General features: G+C 39.9%; 1 protein-coding gene across 1 annotated transcript; it reads right to left on the reverse strand.

Annotated features, from left to right (window-relative positions):
* Positions 1 to 559: 559 nt before the first annotated feature.
* lrrcc1 (leucine rich repeat and coiled-coil centrosomal protein 1) lies at positions 560 to 17,877 on the reverse strand. Its single transcript, XM_031731121.2, has 19 exons — positions 17,437 to 17,877; positions 15,722 to 15,927; positions 15,487 to 15,552; positions 15,213 to 15,380; positions 11,880 to 12,046; positions 10,546 to 10,764; positions 9,789 to 9,982; positions 8,907 to 9,081; positions 7,328 to 7,476; positions 6,122 to 6,326; positions 5,672 to 5,811; positions 5,064 to 5,265; positions 4,337 to 4,522; positions 3,883 to 4,057; positions 3,336 to 3,499; positions 2,962 to 3,170; positions 2,618 to 2,755; positions 1,857 to 1,992; positions 560 to 761 (listed from the first exon to the last, which is right to left on the reverse strand). Exons 1-19 carry the CDS (start codon positions 17,478 to 17,480, stop codon positions 651 to 653), a joined length of 3,054 nt encoding a protein of 1,017 aa, XP_031586981.2. The 5' UTR covers positions 17,481 to 17,877; the 3' UTR covers positions 560 to 650.
* Between the last annotated feature and the right edge of the window lie 1,390 nt (positions 17,878 to 19,267).

Here is a 19,267-nt window from a genome sequence, read left to right on the forward strand (position 1 = left end):
TGAAAAAAATGATTAAAAAAAAAGAGAGAGAGAGAGAAGCCAAAGGACCATTTTACTAATTAACTAGCAACAGGTCAGTAATATGACTGGGTATAAGAAGAGAGGCGTTATTTTTTCTATTATGACAACAATATGGCTTTATGAGATGTGCAAATAATTGCATTCTGTAATTGTTTACATTCATCACAGCATCCAAACATTTTGAAATTAAGGTTGTATTTCTTAATTTTAAATGAAAGGAAAACCTCTGAATTAATTTCTGTCTATCCGCCCTTCATGAGCTATCTTGGGGCAGTTAGACCACAAAGCTGTAATTTAATAACCATTTCAGCCTTAAATAAAACTGCAGGTTTTCATAACGCAGTGACATAACATTAAAGCAGTCAGTTTTGTGCTTTCCTGTGTTTACTTAGAACTGGAGTAGTTATGATTGTTCTCAATGTAACTCTGTATGTAAGAACACAATTTAGCTTCTTTCTATCTGAAATAACCACAAACTGTTAAATCATTATGTCTCATTAGCCTTTTGTGGTCTCTGGTTAGAAACAGAAAACAAAAATAAGATCAAAGAAGAATTTATTGAATAAATAATACAGAACTAAAATAGAACTTATTCTAAAACAAAAATACAAAAAAAACCCCTTTATTTGTTAAAAATCTTTTAGTACACTGCTGAGACGTTTCATTTTCTCTTCCATGATTCTCTTGTTAGTTTCTGTCTCCTCCAGGAGCTGCCGCATCTCCTCCTCCACTTCAAATACCTGAGGAAGAAGCACACACAGACAACCTCAGCAGCAGAAACACAAACTGCTTTTCAAAACATTTGTATGTTAACTAGCATTTTATTATTATTTTATTATTTGGGTAAAATGCAATTAAAACCAGGCTATGACCAGAGCACACATTGGCAACATATGACCAGAGGGCTAGAACCGGCCGCTGAACCATCTCAACCCGGCCCTGGGTGTCTTAAAAGGAAAAATAAACAATCCAACAACAAAAAAAGGAAATGGCATATTTTATGTATCAATTTTATCTATTATGTATATTTTATATTGAGATGAATAAGTGTAATACATCTGTAAATGGTAAATGGCCTGTATTTGTATAGCGCTTTACTTAGTCCCAATGGACCCCAAAGCGCTTTACACTACATTCACACACACATTCACACACTGGTGATGGTAAGCTACATTGTAGCCACAGCTGCCCTGGGGCGCACTGACAGAGGCGAGGCTGCCAGACACTGGCGCCACCACCAGTAGGCAACGGGTAAAGTGTCTTGCCCAAGGACACAACGTCCGAGACTGTCCGGGACTGAAACCGGCAACCTTCCGATTACAAGATAAACTGCCAACTCTTGAGCCACAATCGCCCCCAATAATACCATTTTAGTAAGACTCCAAATGAATGTGTGCCACACAAACAACCCTTTTCTGTGAACTACAGCCTTTTTTAATCATATTTTTATTTACTTTAAAACATTTTCCTTGTCATTTTTTTTAAATCTAAGTTGTCACAGTCACTTTTATTTTGTCAAGGAAAAGTGATAAATGTCATCAACTGTTGCATAACAACAAACCATTACAGTATGTGAAGAATTTCAGTTTTTCAGTGACTGAATCTTCCCCATAATTTATAACGAATTATGAATCCAACAGTGAAGCAAGCGACTAAAGTCTGTTATGAAATGCTTCTGTTGCAGCCTCTCTTACACCTTATTTTTGAACTGTCGCAGAGGAGGCGAACCAACACCTGCGTTCCCCTTTCTCATACCAGGACACAGACACACAACAGACTTTCTTTCTTCCACTTTGGAGAAAAAAAAATTTGTGGGAAAGCTGCCCACATTTTACCTTCTGATTGGCCTCTTCTATCTTTTGTTGTTTTTCATTAGCGAGTCGCAGAAGCTCAGCTTGATGGGCAGCCTGGATGGACTCCAGCTGTCGACGGAAAGCATCGTCCACGCAGTGTAATTTCTCTAGTGCAGCTCTGCGGAACAGACCAACACAAACACGACAGGTTGCGTAAGGAGTGGTACTTTGGATGCTCTCCAAATGCTGCCTTGGGGAAAATACATGTCTGCGTTTTTGAAGGTGAAGGGCCACAGGTATAAAGTACTAACACAGGAAGTGCAGCCTTATGTGATCATTTATTTACAACAAAAGCATTCACGTTGCCTTGCTTTATGGGGAAAAGACTCAAACACTTTCCTAATCCTGATATGACATCTGAGACTTTTTAAGTATCATAACATTACAGTTTCAGAAGGGCTTTGTTAAAAACTACTTCTTACTGGTGCAAAATCTACAAAGCTATATATCATCTTTCTCGACTTAAAAAAAAAAACACAACAACACTGCTGTCCTTCAGGCTTTAGTAAATATGCAGAGCTCTTCTGACTTCTTCCCAGCAGGCAGGCAAACATCAAACACACAACAATCAATGATAGAAACCAAAGAACAGCACTCTAGACACCAAGAAAGGCACATAAAATGCATTTCAACATGCCTGACCCAAGAGAGTGAACCAGCAGCAGTGCAAAAGTATCACTGAAAGTCCCTGATAAGGGCAGTCTCTGAACAACAGGGAGAGAATAACTTGATATTTAACATACCTGTGTGCTTCTGTTGCCTTTTCTCTTTCTTCCAGCAGTAAGCGCTCCCTGGAATCAAAGTTCTCCTTCATACGCTTCACCTGGCTCTCCAGCCGAGTGAGCAAGTCTGCCTTCTCCTGCCACTTCTTAGTGGATTCACTAAAAAGATGAAAGACACAAAGCATAAAACATACTGGTTTCAGAAACAGCTTAAAACTTTAATGTCTGATCATCTTCGGGTCAGCAGTAGCAGCACTAACATTGGAACTTGTTTGATTTAAACACAATTGTTACCCTAAAATGTCAAAAAGTACTCTGCGTAAAGCAGGCCCTTTTCCTTTTTGTGGTTATCCTGGGGTACTTGCCTGTAAACTCTTTTGACCTGCTCGAGCTCTGCCTCCTTGTCTTCCAGCTGCTGCTTCAGTTCTTCCTTGCGCAGGCTCAGATGTTCCACTCGCTCTTTCAGTTCAGCCTGCTGGGTTGTTTCCTCCTCCAGCTGCTCTTGAAGCCTCTTCTGAGCCTTTGCTGCCTCCTCCTTCAGCCTTCGGATCTGATCATCACGCTCCTGCAAGGACTACAAAGCAGTGCCTGATAATGAGAAACTGCATGATAATATGAATCAATGCATAAATGATTACAAAGCACAACAGTGACGGTTAAAACTCAAAAGTTTTGTTTTGTTGTTGTTTTGTTTCGAGTTCGAGCCCTCTGACTTGAGTAATACAAGTTATCAACCTACCTCTTTGAGTCTGCGAATGGTTTCTGTCTGGTCGTCCATGATTTTGGCTTTGATTCTGAGAGTATCATTGTCCTTCTCATTCTGTTTCCTTTGAGCCTCCAACTCAGCACTCAGCACCTCTAACCTGGCCTCTAGACGACCACGGTCCTGAGCCAAAGACGCTCCTGGAAAAGAATAACCCATCAAAATGTCACTTTAATTCTCTATGTAAACACATATGGAAGACAAAAATGTTAAGAGAGAAATAAATAAAGCTGGCCTGGTGTTTTCTGATTGTGGATCTGGGCTATAACCACTAGATGGCAGACTTTTACCTGATAAAAATTTAAATCAGCACGTACTATATTGAGGCTCTTTTTAAATTACCTCTAAGGTGGAATCTCCAAAATTTTACGAGTTAAGCACAAGTCAGTGCATTAGACTGGCTCCAGGGAGGACCCGCACCACTGAATGCCAATAAACAGCTAAAACTGCATTATCAGCTTTTTCTGTGCACTGTAGGGCAGACTCAAGGTGCAAAACAAGTACTCTCCAGGATTTTTCCCACCTTGCTGAGCGAGCTCCTGGCCCCAAATCTTCCTCTCTGCCCTGAGGCCGTCTATCACCGACTCCTGAGCCGTGAGCTGAGACAACAGTCTAGCCTTATCTTTCTTAAGCAACTCTAGCTGCAGGCCAAGACGCCGGTCCTGTCCTACCTCTGCTTCCAAGGAATGCAGACGGCTCTGGCAGATAGAGACAGACAGTATTAATGATCAATGGCCATCTGTCATGGATGGCAGATGGGAAGACAGCTGGACCATTCAGTATTCATGATGTCTCAAAGTAGTCAATCTCCTACAGGACCAGGGTTAACATGTTTTTGAAAAGGCAGTGACTGATGAATCTGTGCCCATGGAAGTCATATTTCAATATTTTAAATCCTGCAATCTCGGCTCAAATCCAGTTGAAATGCTGGAATAAAAATCACCCACATTTCACTCTCTTACTGCAGTGCTGCACACCTTTAGATCAGTGACAGCGTCTCTCTTGGCTTTGATGAGCTCAGAGATGCGGCTCTTCTGTTCTTTGACCATAGCAGTGAGCTCCTGCACTAGAGAGCCTGATTTCCTCTCCCTCTCCTGGGACTGGGCCAGGGTTGCCTTGAGCTCCATCAGCTCTGCAGTCATCTGATCACACGCCTCCTTTACCTACAGAAAAAAGTGAGAGTGTGGAACTGAATGTGAATAAGAAATCTTGGGAGTTAACCAAAGCGAAGGTCCGAGCATTACCTGACACCTTAATCGGTCAGAACAGTTTCAGAGCCATGGCTTTACAGAAACACGTGGCCAGCAATAGCTTTTTCACACTTTTCTCAAAGGTCAAAAGTTTGGGTGACTAAGAGCAGAAATTGGTCCAAGCAGTAGCAATCAAAAATGAGATTACATTTTTGAACATTTTGAATTGATTCGAGCCCAATCCTTTTGTAAGCTTCTTTCCGTGTGGCAATCAAAGACTACTTGTCCAGAGGCAAAAGATCCTAATTCAATACCAGTTTTCCCCATCGTGCTGAAAAAAAACATCAGCCAAGTCTCTCCCAACTGGGTGAAATCAAGTTCAATCATTTCACTTTTTAGCGTTCAAAGTAATCATTTATCAGCTGGACTGCTCAGAGATTGTAGTGTAAAATTCAGGGCAACATTACAGTGATTATAGGCCATCTGGATGGCAGGGGTCCATCTTTTAGCAGACCTCAGAGAAGCGAGCAGCCTCGATGGTTAGCGCCATGCGGAACTCATCCTCCAGAGCAGTGTACTGTTTCCTGCCCTCTGCCAGCTTCTCCTGCAGCTCCGCCTCCTTGTGGCTGTGCCTCTCTTCCACTGATGCCACTTCCTTCGCCACAGCATCACGAAAATCTGCCCCACCGGGTTGTAACCGCAGCTCTAGCTGTTTTCTGTAGGAAGAATGAAGCAAACGAGGATAAGGCATTAGCCTCTTTAAATGGCGACTGCGTCCTCAACAGAAACTCTAAAGGGATGTAACTGCTTATTGTAATCTGTTTTTGCATTTGCATCCAATATTTAATTTAGATGCAAATTTCTAAATTAAACAACATTAAGTATTAGAACCCCTTAAAACTTGGCATTAAATCAGGTACCTTGGGGGGTTCGTGACAAATAAGCAATAATAAAACTTTTCCAGACTTCTAAGCATTTCATAATATTTCAAAATTTATGAGAAAATGTTGAATTTATCTAGGATCACACTGCTCATAAGAAGCAACTCTTTTACAGAAATGGTTTCCACGGCATCTAAAGATGAACTTTATATTTAGCAGGGGTTCTTCTTCTTAGATGTACCTGTGCTCTTGTTCCCTGGCTGCCAGCAGTTCATGCAGCTGCTGCAGTTTGTCTTTGTGCTGTCGTACCGACGCTCTCTGGATGTCCAACTCTCTCTTCAGAGCTGCTGCCTTGTTCTGCAGCTCCTGTTGCCTTTTTATCTGAGGAAGGTCAGCACATGTTTTATACCAGCCTGTCAGGGCTGAATGACCTCTCTGTGCTGAATCCTTTTATCTCTCTGAATGTATTCACTCCAGACTGGATCAGTGAACTAATGCGTTGTTACAATCAAAAATTAGAGCGATAAGAGGAGCTCAGCGGCAGGTAATCGAATGTAGCAGAAGCAGTGTGATAAACTTGCTTTGACGGGAGAAAAACTGTATGTCGAGCATCGATTAGCACCGCCTGACTGAATATACCTTATCTTTATCAACATGATGTGTTCTAGGGGAAATAAGCGAACATCTGTACCTCTTCAGCCTGCTGGTGAGCCCTAAGCGCCTCTCCGTGGGAAATGCTTTCCTCCAGTCTATGCAGTGAAGTTTTGTGCTGCTCCTCACAGCTGCGGGCCTGCTCCAGCTGCTGGGTTAGGGATCGACACCTCCCCTCCAGCTCCTCAACACGAGCCTGCAGCTCAGAGTGCCCCGATCGCTCTTTCAGCAGCAATTCTTTCAGCCTGGACGGGGAGAAAAATACGATAAGGGTGTCCAAGAGCAGCCGCAGTAATACCCTGAATTTCTCTTTTCACTTTATATAGAAATTGGTACCAGAAAGCACTCCCCAATTCTGTGATGCCCTTGGCTGTCCTTCCATAGTGTCAAATATGTGATAGCTTTTGAAATTGAAGAACTCTAATGCTATAGTATAGTCAAAATCTTATCTCATGGGAGAGACAATGGAAGTAGGAATGGAAATGAGGCACACAGGGGACAACTAAGAAACTACAAAACAGTAGAAGCAGCTCACGCACAGTAGTCCACTATTAAAATGTGCTTTGATGAGTCACTGTAATCTGTCTCTCGCTGAGCATAGACGGCAACAGTAACAGCCGTGTTCAGTGTCATTAGAAAGTGACAGTTAAGATTGATTTGTGTAATACTGCTGACATATGCGCGTCATCGGGCCTCTAATTACAACCATAATGCAGATTTATCTAAGCAGGATGTGGTGCCAGCGAAGACCGTACAGAGCAGAAGTAAAATGGCCTGGTGGCAGTAGAGATAGGAATATTTAATCAAAGCCTCTGGAAATTTAAATGTTAGGTATATAATCAGGATGGCTGCGTCGCTTAATGATCTTTATACTAAATAGCTTTATTATCGCAGACAACTGCAGGCATACTTGAAAGGCTTTTGGTGTAATGGAGCCAAAATGTGAGCATGATTTCTAAAGAGACTATGGCACCGTGATAGTGAGAAATTTTAATGGTGGGATGGATACTCATTGTTCAACAATGAGACAGGCAGCAGGCCTTGGTCTCAAGAGAGCCAATACAAAAGATGAAGAGAGTAGAAACAGATGAGGATCTATTATGAAGCTGACAACTAAAATCCACAGAGAAGAGTTCAATTATTGCTTTTTTTATTTTCAGCATGATATCTGCTTTAGAGCTGCCTAACGGATTCAAGTGGAGGTTTGTGATGAGAGGCGCCCACAGTAAATGTGCCTCCCTGTTACCTGTCTGTAGTGTGCAGGGCCATGCTCTGAAGGTCCTTTTCCTCGCTGACCTTGGTCTGCAGGCACTTGAGCTCCTCTGTTAGCTTCCTCACAGCTTGTTCTGCCTTCCAGCGTCTTTCCCGTTCCTGGTCACGCTCCTCAACAATCGTCTGAGCAGAACACATACACAAAGCATGAATTCCCAGAGTAAAAACACACTGAACGTTTAAAAAAAAAAAAAAGGTGTCATTATTTTTTCTTTAAGTTGAAATACCGATTTCTTCTTACAGCTCAAGTGTTTTTTGCAGTTTTATTCAAAGCATCTTGTTGTTTTTGTAGGAACAATGAAAACAACATTGAGGATTTTTACCCCCCTGTAAAAACAAGTGAGTATCCCCCCAAAAAATATTATTAGGAATAAAAGATATTTCCACCATTTTTCTCTCGTGTTACATCTGCTTTGAGGATAAATCCAATATTAGGAATTACTGCACAAATTTGGGATGCATGGGATACGTGCCAGAAACAAAAGCTTGTGCTGTCCAAAAAAACATTAAAGAAAAACTACCGTCTGCCAATAAACATGGAGGACATGACACTGCCTTTTTTTTTTCTTTTTTTTGTTAATAATATGCTCTGAACGGGCTGATCAAATAAAAGAGTTGTTTGGCCACGGTGGCAGCAGATATGCTCGATGCATATGAATCACAGTTTTTCAGGAAGAGACCCTGAAAGAGTCTGTGAATTATGACTGTAGAAAAATTATGACTAGTGTTGCTTTGCTGCCTCGGGATTGGGGAGTTTGCAGGAATTGATTGAACTGTGAATTCTGCTTGAAGATAACAGACGAGCGTTTGTCCAAAAGTTGAAGTAAAAGTGGACCCGTCAGCAGGATAAAGAATGGCAGACAAAGAACAAGAAGCACAGATTTAAATCATTTCAGATGTTGGGGGCATTTGAAGCAGACAGTACAAGTATGAAAAATCATTAATCTCTTGCAATAGAATGAATTTTACATGGAGGCTGTCAAATAATATCAGCAAACTGATGTAAGAGACTTGTAGAGAACTACATGAAATGCGTACAAGAAGTTTGTTCTGTTACTTTGACAGAAGAACGTTGGATTTGTTGATATTTTTGTTGAATAAATGATTGAAAAAAATAGAAACTTTCTTTGTGGAAGAAAGGAATCAAATGTTTACTTATCAAAACAAAAGGCCAAGAGTTTCATTAAATGTACTGAAATAAAATAACCAGACAGATGTTGGACTACTGGCTTGAATTCTATTTTGCGCGTAAATTTAAAAAATGTTACCAAGAAGAAGTTATTGACGTCACAAAGATAAAGTCAAGGTTACTGAAACAAAGCGCTCAGAAACAAAGAGCAAAACATGAAAAACCTTCTGTTTACTGTGGTCCATTTTCTGCTGTCACCTTCTGGAAGCATTATCCATTTATTCTATTCTTGCATTTTTTTGTTTACACAAATGTTTCTGAAAACACACCAATTTACTCTCTTTTTGAATGGGGACAGAACCGTTTCTATTTTACAGTCACTCAATAAAAACAGAAGCAGCTAGGTGACCCGTCCATCGTGTACCCTGTAGGTTTCCTCCTCCTCAGTGGATCTGGTTTTCATATCGCCTGACGCCTTAGCTGCTCTCAAAGGTCCTTTCCGTGTTGGCCTCACTGCCTCTGCACTCCCTGTGCTGCCAGCCTTCGTCCTGGATCCGACGGCAGACTTTGAAGCCCTCCGTTTAGGATTCTCCTGATCACTGCACATAAAACAAATCACAAGTATTGAACGGGCTGTAAAATTGATTCTAAACAACCCTCCAGCTAATGTCTGGCTAAACAAAGGTCAAAGCAGAAAATTTACTGAGTTTTATAGGGAAGCAAAGTCTGAACTACTTTTGAATTTTGAAGTAATATTTTAAAATAACCTTTTTGTGATGAGGGCTATTGTGAGATTGCTTAAGTTAAATTTCTGAATCTTAAGCACATGTCATTAGTGGTTGATGAAGTAAGATGAGGGGGCTGACCAGAGAAGCGTGGCCATTAATCATGTGAGTGAGGTGCTGGCGGTAATTTCTAAAAGAGAGGAGGAAAGTCTATAACATATCATCTCTCTGAGGAAAATTTATCACCCTCTCTCAAGTGGGAGGTAAAAGGATTTTCCCTAATCAAGATACCTGATGATATTAAGTTGATGCATGATGAACAATATGGAAATACCCATTGCTGCATATTGTTTGGTGAATGTATGAATGCGATTATCATTGCTTAGAGGCACACGCTCTGATTTTGATGTAGTGCCCACCAGTGCTGAAAATGTCTTCACATAGTTAGGTTCATTAAGTTTTAGGCTTTGCTGAGTTGGATCTCAGCTGCTATCACAAAATCAAGGAGTCCAGATGTAAACATGATGGCATTTCAAAGCAGCTAACATGACACCTGAAATCTCTTTTGTGTGCAGAATCACCTCTCTGATCTCTTGGTCTCCTTGGTGGTTGTCGACGATGTTATGCTGTCGTGGTATTTGGGAATTCTTGTCCGCCTCCTGTTTTCCTTCCCGCTGTCACATTCACTTTCTGAAGTGCGGTCTGTGTCCCGCTTGGCTTTCCGTACCATCACCACAGAATGGGCAGATCTTCTGGATTTATTATCTGCAGGGTTCTGGGTAAATAATAAATGCACCAACATCAGTTAACAAAAACAGAGTTTGTACAGTTTGAAACTGTGATCAGACTCTTTTCAGATGGTGGATCAAATCTGAATATACTTTTATGGGGACAAGATCCCCAACATCAGTGGCTGAAATCCTGCCCGAAACCATGACAGAGCCTCCACTGTGTTTAAAAGATAGGCTACTTACAGATGGGAGGGGTAAAAATTACAAGAATGCCTGGCTCTTTAAAAGCAAAACATAAAGAGCAGAGTGGTGATTTAGGACATTTGCACACTACTTTATTTGGGGATAAATCACCATTTAATACCCAAACGTGTAAAAATTAATTTATGTAAAAATGACTTCAAAATATTGCCATGAATAATTTATATTGAACAAATAACTTCAAAGTGCAGTAGATTAAAAGAACATCAATTAAATTAGCATTTAGTACAACTTTTTCTTTCCCATCTTTTCCTACTTTCACTATTAAAAAAAAGCAAAAAACAAACAAAAAAAAAAAACAACAAGGCACATATGCGAAAAAATTAATCTTCAAAAAGGTGTGCACCTGCTGGATGAGCTGGGACATCTGGTGCTCCAGTTTCCTGATACGCTCTTCACTAACGGGGTCTCCTTTATCAGTCACAGTGGAGCGAACTGGCTGTGTGCACGGAGGTTCTGGTTGTGTGACTGGGTCTGTGATTACTTCTGAGGTAGCACTCCTCTGACGAAACTGGGTCAGCAGCTGGTCAATGCGGGGTGTGGTGAGAGGAGCATCACCTCTGACCTGCAATGGAAACTTTCACTTTTATTTCAGAGTTTCCAAATGCAAAAGGGTGGTTTAGAATTATAATATATTTGCAAGACTTCATTGCAGAGATGGAAAAGAGTTCATAATGGGAAGCAAAATGGCTTCTACTGCAGTTGGTCTTCCTGTAGAAAAACAGACAGAAACTGCCATCTGGTGCAATGAATATGCAAAGCAGTATATTGTAAAACAACCAAACTTTCATCATCCCAGTATACATAAATTCATTATGTTCCAATAATTCAGTGACAACCGGGAAATCTATTTGGCTCGATGATATTCCTCGTTGCAGCGAAGCAGACCTACATAATTAGGTCTTCTATAAGCAAAGCTGTGTAATTATGATATTTTGTCTTAAGTTAATACAAAGTGTTTGTGTGAGGTTTCTCCGGGTGAACCAGTTTCCTCCCACAGTACGAAGAAGTGCATTAATTGTTGACTTTAAATTGGACGAAGGTAAAGATATGAACGGTTGTCTGTCTTTCCTCTGATAGACTGGTGAACTGTACAGTGCATCCTGCCCTACGACAGCTGATGGGATAGATGGAATTTGTGTTTTTGCATAACTAACTGCAATGTATATTCTGCCCACACTCTGACCACACATAGTACTTGCTTTTTTTATTTAATTTTTTCTGTGCTTATTAATCTATTATTATATTTCAGTTATTTATTTTATTTATTTGTGTGCAGTGAACCTGAAAACATTCCCACTGTGATTTGTGGTGTAAATGACAATAAAGTTCTTAGTTCTTCTTTCTTTTGTATCAGAAGCCCAGGATTTTGATACGCAGGATTTTGATAGGCAGTTAAGCATCACTCATACAGTAAGTGGAAACTGTTCTACAACTTTCTTGTTCTCATGCTTCTCACATTCTGTTGCGTTATGAAAGCTGTAAATTAATTGTTGGGAATTAACTTTATGCTCCATTTGACTTGTTTTTGCCAGTTGCAAAAAAGCAAATGTATTGCAAGAGACTTTCCGGTCAAATAAAACAGGATTTAATAACAAAAGTCCCTGAAACATGGTGAGTATATCTAAACGAATAAAAGAACTACACTGGAATTGATAGTAGCTTAGCATCAAACATTACCACTTCATTGTGACTTGTGTCAGATGAGAGTAGGAGGTCCACGTAGTCTTCTAGACCGGGGATATCACAGAGACTACTGAGACTTTGAGGTGATGGGTTTCCCAGTCGGTTTAGGCCATCCAGAACAGAGACCTGTGGCAGTGACTGCAAAACAATCTCCCTGTAACCTGCAGTAAGACAGGAACACACGTGTATCAGAGAAACCTGTCGAGGCTAGAGCTGCCTGATTGCCATGAGCCTCTTATTCAGTAATGCCACATCAGTGGTGCATATGACCTTCATGAAAGATCAGATAATTACTTCTGAATGAATAACCTCTGTGCGTCACCTTCATATGCACTATTGATGTACCCTATTTAATAGGTAGTGAGCACAACTTATGCAAGTATATCTACGCATACCGACAGCAAGGGTTGCAAGAGTGCCTTCTCTGATTTAACAACATGAAAAGAGATGCCTTCAACAACTAGTGCTGTGAATTAATCATTAACTGAAAGATATGGATAATGGGTGCAGAGGATCACTGAAAAGCTTTTTACATTAATGTAACTGCAGCCAATCCAATTAATGAAGAAGCGCAAATATAAGATGAACAAAGAGATTAAAAGATCACAGTCATTACTAATAGCGGCTGTCAGTTTGACTGATTTTCACTGGACTTTCATTACAGGGGGAGTTTTAAATCAGTTATTCTGCAAAATTGGAAGAAATATCTTCTAAAACTGCTGTTCATAGCTGATATGCTGGGTGCTATTATTAAAGTTTGATCCAACTGCAGTTGGAAAATATGAATAAAATTGTTTAATTTTTAAATTAATTTAAATTGTTTAAATCTTTTTTTTTTTCATTTTTGTTATACAATCTATGTATCAATCTATTTTTTTCTGTAACTGGACACCATACAACAAACTTTTGCTTTTTCCAAATTCACCGAACTGCAATACTACCATTTGATGCGGAAATGCTCGAAATAAAGTGTAATCCAAAGAAGCGATCTTTAAGACCTGGAAAAGTTACAATTCCAACTTTTCATCTCCTCTCACCCCTGCCATCAGAGACCCTGGCCTTGTTACCACAGCCAGTCTGCAGTAAATATCACATCACAGTCTTTGGTTCACCACAACAGGAAAGCTCGTTAGTGTGTATCTCCATCAATAAAGCCAACATATCATACCCCCTGGAGTCCCATCTGCACTCTAGTCTTCCTTCTTACAAAACAACGCACAAATCTGAAGTCAAGCTGACTCTGCCCAGGAGCACACAACAGAGACACAACCATAAAGCACAACTAAAAGAGTATTATTACAAAATGAACATCTTACATTAATAATAATAACAATAATAATCTTTCATAGTACTTTAGCTGATGTGATGATTTCTCACTGACTTGTGAGATTAGATGGTTGACATACCATTTAAGTGCCCTCATTATGTTTCCTCGGGTTTTTCCATTCCTTCAGTGTGTTATAGAACTTTGTTGGTACATGTTAAATGTCTGCAAAGTGTCAAAGGGAGTTTTTCTTCCACTATTCTTCTGAATTTATATCCATTCTTTGCTACTTAGCAAACACTTTGTTGACAGTACAGACTTTCATCTACATCACTATGTGATACATGCAAAATGCCTGACAAAAGGTGAATTTGGGATGTTCTTAAACAAAGAATGAACAGATGCTTTTCTTACTCAAAACAATGACCTAAGGCATTAGGAGAGATTGGACTTCTTTGTCCAAGGTGTATTTGATGTCCTATCCACTCTAGAAAACCTCCAGGGCCAACAGAGAGACACCTTCCTGCCCTCTTTGCTCTGGAAGGTGTTCCAACGAGCATCTTTTCAATAGCTGTCCAAAAGCCTTTAGAGGCAAGCACTATTGCTGGTGCCATGACAAGGTCCTCAAGGTAAATGCTTTTAGAAACACCAGAGGCAACCATCTGCTAATGACTATCACCTTTATAAGAATTGGAGAGAAATCTCGCCCCTAAGCTGAAACTGCCACCTTGGTTAAGCAGCTGAAGTTCTCAGTCCAGATTATACTATCAAAACTGCAGCCAGACGTGACCAATGTATCCACATTCACCAAGCAAGTGATTATGCTGGAAATAATAGTACTCTGGGAACATCATATGGATGAGGAAATTGAAAGCATTTCAAGTGAATGCGTGCCGAAGGTAAGGCAGGTGATCCCGCTGGCAAAAGGAGGACCATTAAATCAGCTGCCAAAACCACAGAGAGAGCAACTATGTGGCTTTAGATTACGAGGGTGGATTTGTGGACAATTCCTAGTGGGACACAAGCTAGAATCAGACTAACATCAGCTAGCGCACCCCACTGTTGTAACACCTGAAAAAGCACCCAAAAAAGCTTCCACAAGATATGTTTCATCTAGCTAACTAACATACACTTGGACAACAACGACAACACAGCATTTGTAGATATTTAAAACTTCAATATGGGACTGAATGTATGCAATATGAGTAAGCTAATTTAGTATGAATTACAGACTACAGTTTTATCACTACTTAAGTAACAAATTTACTTTGCAATAGTGAGCTCCTATTGGCAAAATAAGTCCCAAAGTCATTTCCTGTATACTGCTGGTTCCATTAAAAAACACATACACACACACAAACATTTTTTTAATGCAGAAAAAGACTGAACAAATTGCGTAAAAAATAAATATATGGAATACTGGTATATTTTTCCGCTTGAGGAGCAAATCTCACACGCACCATTAGGGCGCTGCTGTAATATAGCCATTTACATTGATGTCAGTGAAAACGGAGTATTGCTGCATTTGCTGGGCATATGTTATTACACATTCAGTGTAGCTACAGGTTCATACTAAAAATGAAAGGAACAGAAACAAATGAATTCAGAGGGAAACAGCTCGAATATGCAAGTGCAATGACTTTCAAAGCTGAGTTAATGCCCTTTTAGATAAACCATGTTTTCTATGCGTTGTAATTTAATGAAAATTCCACCCCAACAAACATAAGCTTTCTTGTTTTGTTCTCCTACATCAGGTCAGTGCATTTACACATCTGATAGGTCAACATGTACAGCTATCACACCAGTCAGCTGCTTGATACAACTGCACTCCAATACAGAAGTGGTCACAGCCTCTATCAGCTGAAGTGTCTGCTGGCCTTGTGGTTCAGATAAGATATCCAGTAAATATAACAAAGCTTCTGGCTTGTTTGTTGCCTCCGTTCTCTCTGCATTTTAAATCTGTATTTCTGCAATCACTGTACACCCTCTGAATATCGTTAAGTACCAGTTTTTTGTCATAGATGTGAACAGGGCTTCTGTCTATGAGTGTTAAGGTTTCCTACCTGGTGACCTACAAACAGGGTTGTCTCTGCCATCCTGACTTAAAGTCACCTCTCTTAACCCTTGTATTCCCAGAAGGCACTGCAGGAGGTGATCAATGCTGTCCAGGTGGTTACTATGGAGACTGAGGTGTTTCAGCTTGTACTCCGTGCCATGGAGATACAACAAGCCTAATGAAGGCATGAAGAATCGACAGCATTGAAACATCATTCACTTGTTAGCGTTCTCATTTGGGTGCAGAAAAAGAAAACACTGTTCAGGCAAAATTCAACTCACCGCTGAGATCATTTATCTGATTGTAGGACAAGTTTAATCTCGTTAAATTCACAAGCCCATTCAGTGCTGGAGTGAAGGGAGAGAACATTAACAACTGAGTGATTTTACAGCTCATAGAGCAGTGACAGCAATGTCAGGGTAAACACAAGATCCACTAATAAAGAATTATTACTTGGAGAACTCACAGAGAGCAGAGGCATTTATTATCTCTGTTAAATGGTGACTAAAGACTCACCTTCAACCTTGGTGATTAAGTTGCAGGATAAATTTAAAGTCCTCAGGGAAGTGAGGGAACTCAGACCCTCAATCTTAGAAATGCAATTGGAGGAAAGGTCTAAGTGTCGCAGGTGCCAAGCTGAGGTCAGGCCCTCGATCCTCGGGATGTGATTGCAGTGCAGATTAAGTGATGTTACAGTGGGTATCAGGGGAATATCCAGCAAGCTAGAAAGAGGGCAACAAGGTCAGATTCACAGTGGAAGGTAAAACATTTTGCAAATAAGTACATGTTCTGAAGGTAAATGTGTACCAAGTAATGACTATTATAACAATAACATGGTTAATTTATTTAATCAATTGCTTAACAGTTTACTTTAAATGATGTAAAATCTCCTCTGAAAATTCTAAAAACTGAATCCAAGTGTTCAAAACTTAGAAGGTATTCAGTTTTCAATGAAATTAAAGACAATCCTCATATTTTACTACAGAGAAAATATTCCAGATAAGCACCTCTTGTGAACGACTAAAAACGCGGCATTTATACAATATTAAATACAGTTTCTGTTGCCTAAGTGTCTCTCAGTTGACTGATTACATGTTTCTACTTGTAAATCTTTCCGTATTCACGACTTATATTCTTTACGCAAACTGTGAGAACTGAAAAGGCAATCAAACATGAAATACATGAAATCAAACTGAATAACTGGCAAGTGCTGATAGCGAATAAATTAAGAAAAGTCAAGCCCTCTGGTTACAGCTTTTCAGCTGAGAGGATAAGTTTCTGTTATTACAATATTTTGGGGTTTGGATTTTCAGTCTCTCATACACCCATCAGGCACTGTATTAGTTACACCTGTCCTCCTGCAATTTAACACAAATATTTACTCAGCCAATCACATTCCAGTAGAGCTCGAGGAAATCGAGGATAGAGTTCATACATGGTCAACAGACCTGAACAACAGACTATTGGAGATATGCTGTGGATCTGTATATCTGCAACATTTCAATATGGACCAAAATATTCACAATGAATTGCCCAATGAATTAAGAGAAAAGGCATCTTACCCTGCAATGAAAAGGTGTGCCTATTACAGTGGCTAGAAAGTTCATATTATATACAGAAGATGGGAATTTAGAACTAATTTAAAACTGATAACCACATAGCCTTTTTTTTAAATTTGCACTTGTTTGTCTGCATATTGCAGGACAGTGATATTGAATTCTTGGTAGTAAAGCTTTTGTCCACCAAACATACAGTCTTTTTAAAATCTGTATTCACTAGATAATAAAGTAGATGATGCTAATAACCTATATAGGCCTTTTCCCCACAGTGCTTAACTTATCTAGGCTTTACTTTAAATAAATAAAATATCTGTGTTACTTCATTTCGCAATTCAACATTAATTACAGCATTTTCTGTCTGCACTCGCAGGAATTTATCGTCTTATTGCATCTTATCTAGAATGGTACTGATGTCAACAAAATGTTATTCATATGTTATTCACACATGTCATTCTCATACAGCAATGAGGTATAGTTTACTTTGTATGGGGAAATATTGTTCCTTATACTCCATCACGTTTATTAGCAGATTAAAATTGTAACGTAAAGCTTGTCGTGAAGTAAGTAAATATTCATGCCAGACTTAATCGGTTCGTCAGTGGTACATAGTAGTCCCTTATTGGCTGATGTAATGTACAATTTGATACGTTAGTTGTGAATAGGTAACTTTACCTTGTTATGTTCTTGTCAATAAGACTCAGCTCCTTGCCTGCCATAACATCGACATGTAGCTGTCCCACCGCTACGCATAAAGTCTGCTAACTAACAAAATAAAGCAAGGAACCGCTACCGACATCAGGCTAAACGCGTAGAAAACTCGCTAAAAAAAAGTCGACGAACACGTCAATGACTGTAGAAAACTGTTTTCTACAGTCATTGGAACACATCCTCCGAACAATCCTGCTAAGTTACCCAGCAGGCTAGCCAAAGTTTAGCGACTACCGGCCTCAAAGGAGCCAAACTTAATATAAGCCATCAACAGAGAACAACTGCAACTTCTGAGAGAGCCCAAAAGCCGTTCGTACTTCATTTTCTAACAAAGTGTTGTAAATTTATAGTTCGTTGGAGTTCAGTTGAACTAACCGCTTCTCGCATCATACTTCCTGTTTACTAGACGTCACCTACGGGCACATCCGGGACAGCTTTCTTTGCTCCGCCCACCTCTAGAAACGTAACCTGTACCTACATGCATTATATATGATACAAAACTAGAAGCAAAGATGGCTAATTCAGTTAATGCTCCTGTAAGTTAAAGTTTAGCAAGACTATCCACAACAGTTCATGCAAGATAAACAGTACTTAACACTGCAGTTAAAAATTATAGTTAACTTTATTTTTTGGCACCAAAGCAGTCTAGGTCACCTTACAACACAAAATTAACAGACATTAAAAGACATATAAAACTAGATGATTACAGCGTATATGCCGATGAAAACATATGGGTTTTGAGTTGCCATTTGAACTGTGCCATAGAGTGGCTGATGATGGTGAAGTGGTGATAAATTCCAAAGACAAAGTCCAGCACAGCTAAAGGGTTTGACACACGTTGTTAAGTCTGAAGGAGGAGCATTCAGGAGAGCAGATAAAGGTGAGCAGTTGACGTTTATGATAAAAAATAAACAAAGAAAATACCACAGCAATGTTTCTTTTGTAAAATAGAAGCATTTTCAAAATGTTTTCTTTCTTATTGTTATTCTTCTGTCTGTTCCTTTCAGTGGAACATCTACCTCCATCTTACCCTATCCCTAGCACCCTCTGTACCCCCACCTTGAACCCATCTGTCACTCCTCACCACTGTCTCAGTGTCATACATGTTCTACACCACCCTGACAAACTTCTCTGGCACTCTTGACTTCCTCATGCTGTACCTTTCTCTAGATATACAAAGACTGAAGCTCCTTCTGACCTTCTTTATACTTCTCCATCAACACTCATAGCAAACATCTTATATATCTTCTCAGCACACTCTCTTCACTCATTAGTACATTTCAATTTCTATTTTTAATCATCTTAACCTGCTGCACATCCTTTCAGCTTGATCCCTCTTCCTAACCAATCAATACAAGTCATTTTCTCATTCCTTAGTGTCTTGTCTCAAATACAACTCGCCATATGCCTTTTCCTTTGCCTTCACCTCCTCTCTCTTTGACAGGCACGTGCAGAGGGGGGGGCGGAAGGGGCTTGAGCACCCGCCCCTTTCCTGATGGATGCCCAAAGTGCCCTTTTGTTGAGGCAATTTTTTTTTAAATTTTTAATTATTTTTTTTTAAATGTGTGTGTGCGTGTGAAGTCCTGTCTGTGCCCCTCAACAATAATATTTAACTATTAATCACAGTTTTGCTAAATAAAAGGATCTGGCTTGCATCAGTCACATGATCACCATTAACCAATGATCGCCCTTGACGGCAGAACGCGCTGGTTACGAGCCGGGAACGAGCTCACAAAGTGCACGCGCATTTTTTGCGGTCTGGAGCTGTAGGAGAAACACAAATTAACTCAGAGAC

The sequence above is a fragment of the Oreochromis aureus genome, linkage group 18 (assembly GCF_013358895.1).
Source record: "Oreochromis aureus strain Israel breed Guangdong linkage group 18, ZZ_aureus, whole genome shotgun sequence".
In the NCBI taxonomy this organism is placed as follows: Eukaryota; Metazoa; Chordata; class Actinopteri; order Cichliformes; family Cichlidae; genus Oreochromis; species Oreochromis aureus.

What these genes read in the sequence shown, in the direction of transcription:
- lrrcc1 (XM_031731121.2), bottom strand. Translation starts at nt 17,480, where the DNA reads ATGGCAGGCAAGGAGCTGAGTCTTATTGACAAGAACATAACAAG. An exon ending in CTTAATCACCAAGGTTGAAG is followed by an intron (nt 15,553 to 15,721) that starts GTGAGTCTTTAG and finishes CCTTCACTCCAG; the next exon opens with CACTGAATGGGCTTGTGAAT. An exon ending in AGGAGGAGGAAACCTACAGG is followed by an intron (nt 7,477 to 8,906) that starts GTACACGATGGA and finishes TGTTCTGCTCAG; the next exon opens with ACGATTGTTGAGGAGCGTGA.